This window comes from Numida meleagris, chromosome 27 (genome assembly GCF_002078875.1).
Source record: "Numida meleagris isolate 19003 breed g44 Domestic line chromosome 27, NumMel1.0, whole genome shotgun sequence".
Lineage (NCBI taxonomy): Eukaryota > Metazoa > Chordata > Aves > Galliformes > Numididae > Numida > Numida meleagris.
In genome coordinates this window covers 2,031,953-2,034,524 of record NC_034435.1, presented here as the reverse complement: position 1 = coordinate 2,034,524, position 2,572 = coordinate 2,031,953, and the positions used below count along the sequence as shown (strand labels likewise).

General features: G+C 56.1%; 1 protein-coding gene across 1 annotated transcript in view; it reads right to left on the bottom strand.

The window, feature by feature from the left end:
* Window positions 1,494-2,572, bottom strand: part of MOB3A (MOB kinase activator 3A) — an 8,065-nt gene continuing 6,986 nt past the window's right edge. The window contains exon 4 of the mRNA XM_021379009.1: window positions 1,494-1,523. Coding sequence (XP_021234684.1) covers window positions 1,494-1,523 — 30 coding nt within the window. The remainder of the gene's footprint in view (window positions 1,524-2,572) is intronic.

The window sequence follows — 2,572 nt, the reverse complement described above, 5'->3', positions numbered from 1 at the left end:
CGCAAGGAACATGTAAGGAACACGCAGGGAACATGTAAGGAACACGCAGGGAGCATGTAAGGAACACGCAGGGAACACACAAGGAACATGCAAGGAACTTGTAAGGAACACGCAGGGAACATGTAAGGAACACGCAGGGAACATGTAAGGAACACGCAGGGAACACGCAAGGAACACGCAAGGAACACAGAGGGAACATGCAAGGAACACAGATGGAACATGGAAGGAACACACAGGGAACACGCAAGGAACATGTAAGGAACACACATGGAACATGCAAGGAACACACATGGAACATGCAAGGAACACACATGGAACATGCAAGGAACACACAGGGAACATGCAAGGAGCACACAAGGAACATGTGGGGTACACATAAAAACATGCATGGAACACGCAATGCACACACATGGCACACGGCAGCGGGACTGCCCACACCCCACAGCCTGCATGCTCTCTGCATGTTCCCTGCGTGCTCCTTACATGCTTGTTACATGTTCCCTGGGTGCTCCTTGTGTGTTTGTTGCATGTTCCCTGCATGCACTTTGCATGTGCTCTGCATGTTCACGTGCTCTTTGCACACTGAGCACTGCATGTTCTCTGCGTGTTCACTGCATGCACTTTGCATGTTCTCTGCATGCTTCTCATGTGCTCCTTGCATGTTGTGCACTGCATGTTCCCTGCATGTTCTCTACATGCACTTTGCATGTTCCTTGCATGCACTTTGCACATTCCCTGCACACCCACGTGTTCTCTGCGTGTTCACCGCGTGCTCTTTGCACACTCACTGCATGCACTTTGCATGTTCCCTGCATTCATCACGTGCTCCTTGCACATTGTGCACCGCATGTTCTCTGTGTTCACTACATGCACTTTGCACGCTTGCTGCGTGGTCTGCACTCGCTGCATGCACTTTGCATGTTCTCTGTATGTTCCCTGCATGCTCTTTTGCACGTTCCTTGCACGCACTTTGCACGTTCCCTGCACGTTTATCGTGTGCTCCTTGTGCACTGTGCACTGCATGTTCTCTACCTGCACTTTGCACATTCCCTGCACACTCACCCCACGCTCTCTGCATGTTCACTGTGTGCTCTTTGCACGTTCTCTACCTGCACTTTGCACGTTCCCTGCACACTCACCCCAGGCTCTCTGCATGTTCATGCGCTCTTTGCACACTCACTGCATGCACTTTGCATGCTCATCCCATTCTCCTTGCACGCTGCACTTTGCACGTTCCCTGCATGCACTTTGCACGTTCCCTGCATGCTCCTTTCATGCTCTTTGCACACCCACNTCCCGCCAGGAATCCTTGTTCCTTTCTTCTTTTTTTTTCCTTTTTCTTTAATAATAGAAATCGCTATTAAAAAAGACCAACAAAACTAGCCGCTCTAGGACATCTGTTACAAAAATACTCCCGCGCCATCGCAGCCATCGCACGGGGACGGCTGCAGAACAGATCCTGGCTCCTGTCGGGACAACGCCGCCGCCGCCGCTCAGTGACACATCTGGGCTGTCATCTCCTTCTGCACGGGAACGGGACGAGGAGCGCTCAGGTACGGAACCGCAGCGCCACGTTCCCCCCCCCCCGTGGGGCAGGACATCCCATGGCCAACCCCACAGAACCACCACTACCCCCTAATGCCCCATCCCCATCCCCCCCATGGGGTAGGACGCCCCACAGAACCACCACCTGTCACCCGTCACAGGGGCATCCCTGTCCCTCCATGGGGCAGGACACCCCATGGCCAACCCCACAGAACCACCACTACCCCCTAATGCCACATCCCCATCCCCCCATGGGGTAGGACACCCCATAGAACCACCACCGCTGCCCCTTAATGCCACATCTCCCCACTCCCAATGGGGCAGGACACCCCATGGCCAACCCCATAGAACCACCACTGCCCCCTAATGCCACATCCCCATCCCCCCACGGGGTAGGACACCCCACAGAACCACCACCACCACCACCGCCACCCGTCAAAGGGCATCCCTGTCCCTCCATGGGGCAGGACACCCCATGGCCAACCCCATAGAACCACCACAACCCCTTAATGCCACATCCCCATCCCCCCATGGGGTAGGACACCCCACAGAACCACCACCACCACCGCCACCCGTCAAAGGGCATCCCTGTCCCTCCATGGGGCAGAACACCCCACGGCCAACCCCACAGAACCACCACTGCCCCTTAATGCCACATCCCCATCCCCCCATGGGGTAGGACATCCCATAGAACCACCACTACCCCCTAATGCCACATCCCCATCCCCCCATGGGGGTAGGACACCCCATAGAGCCACCACCGCTGCCCCTTAATGCCACATCTCCCCACTCCCAATGGGGCAGGACATCCCATGGCCAACCCCATAGAACCACCACCACAACCCCTTAGTGCCATATCCCCATCCCCACATGGGGTAGGACACCCCATAGAACCCCCACCACAACCCCTTAATGCCACATCCTCCCACTCCCAATGGATCAGGACACCCCATAGAACCACCACTACCCCTTAATGCCACAACCCTGGCCCTCAGTGGGGCAGGACACCCCACAGAACCCCCCCCCC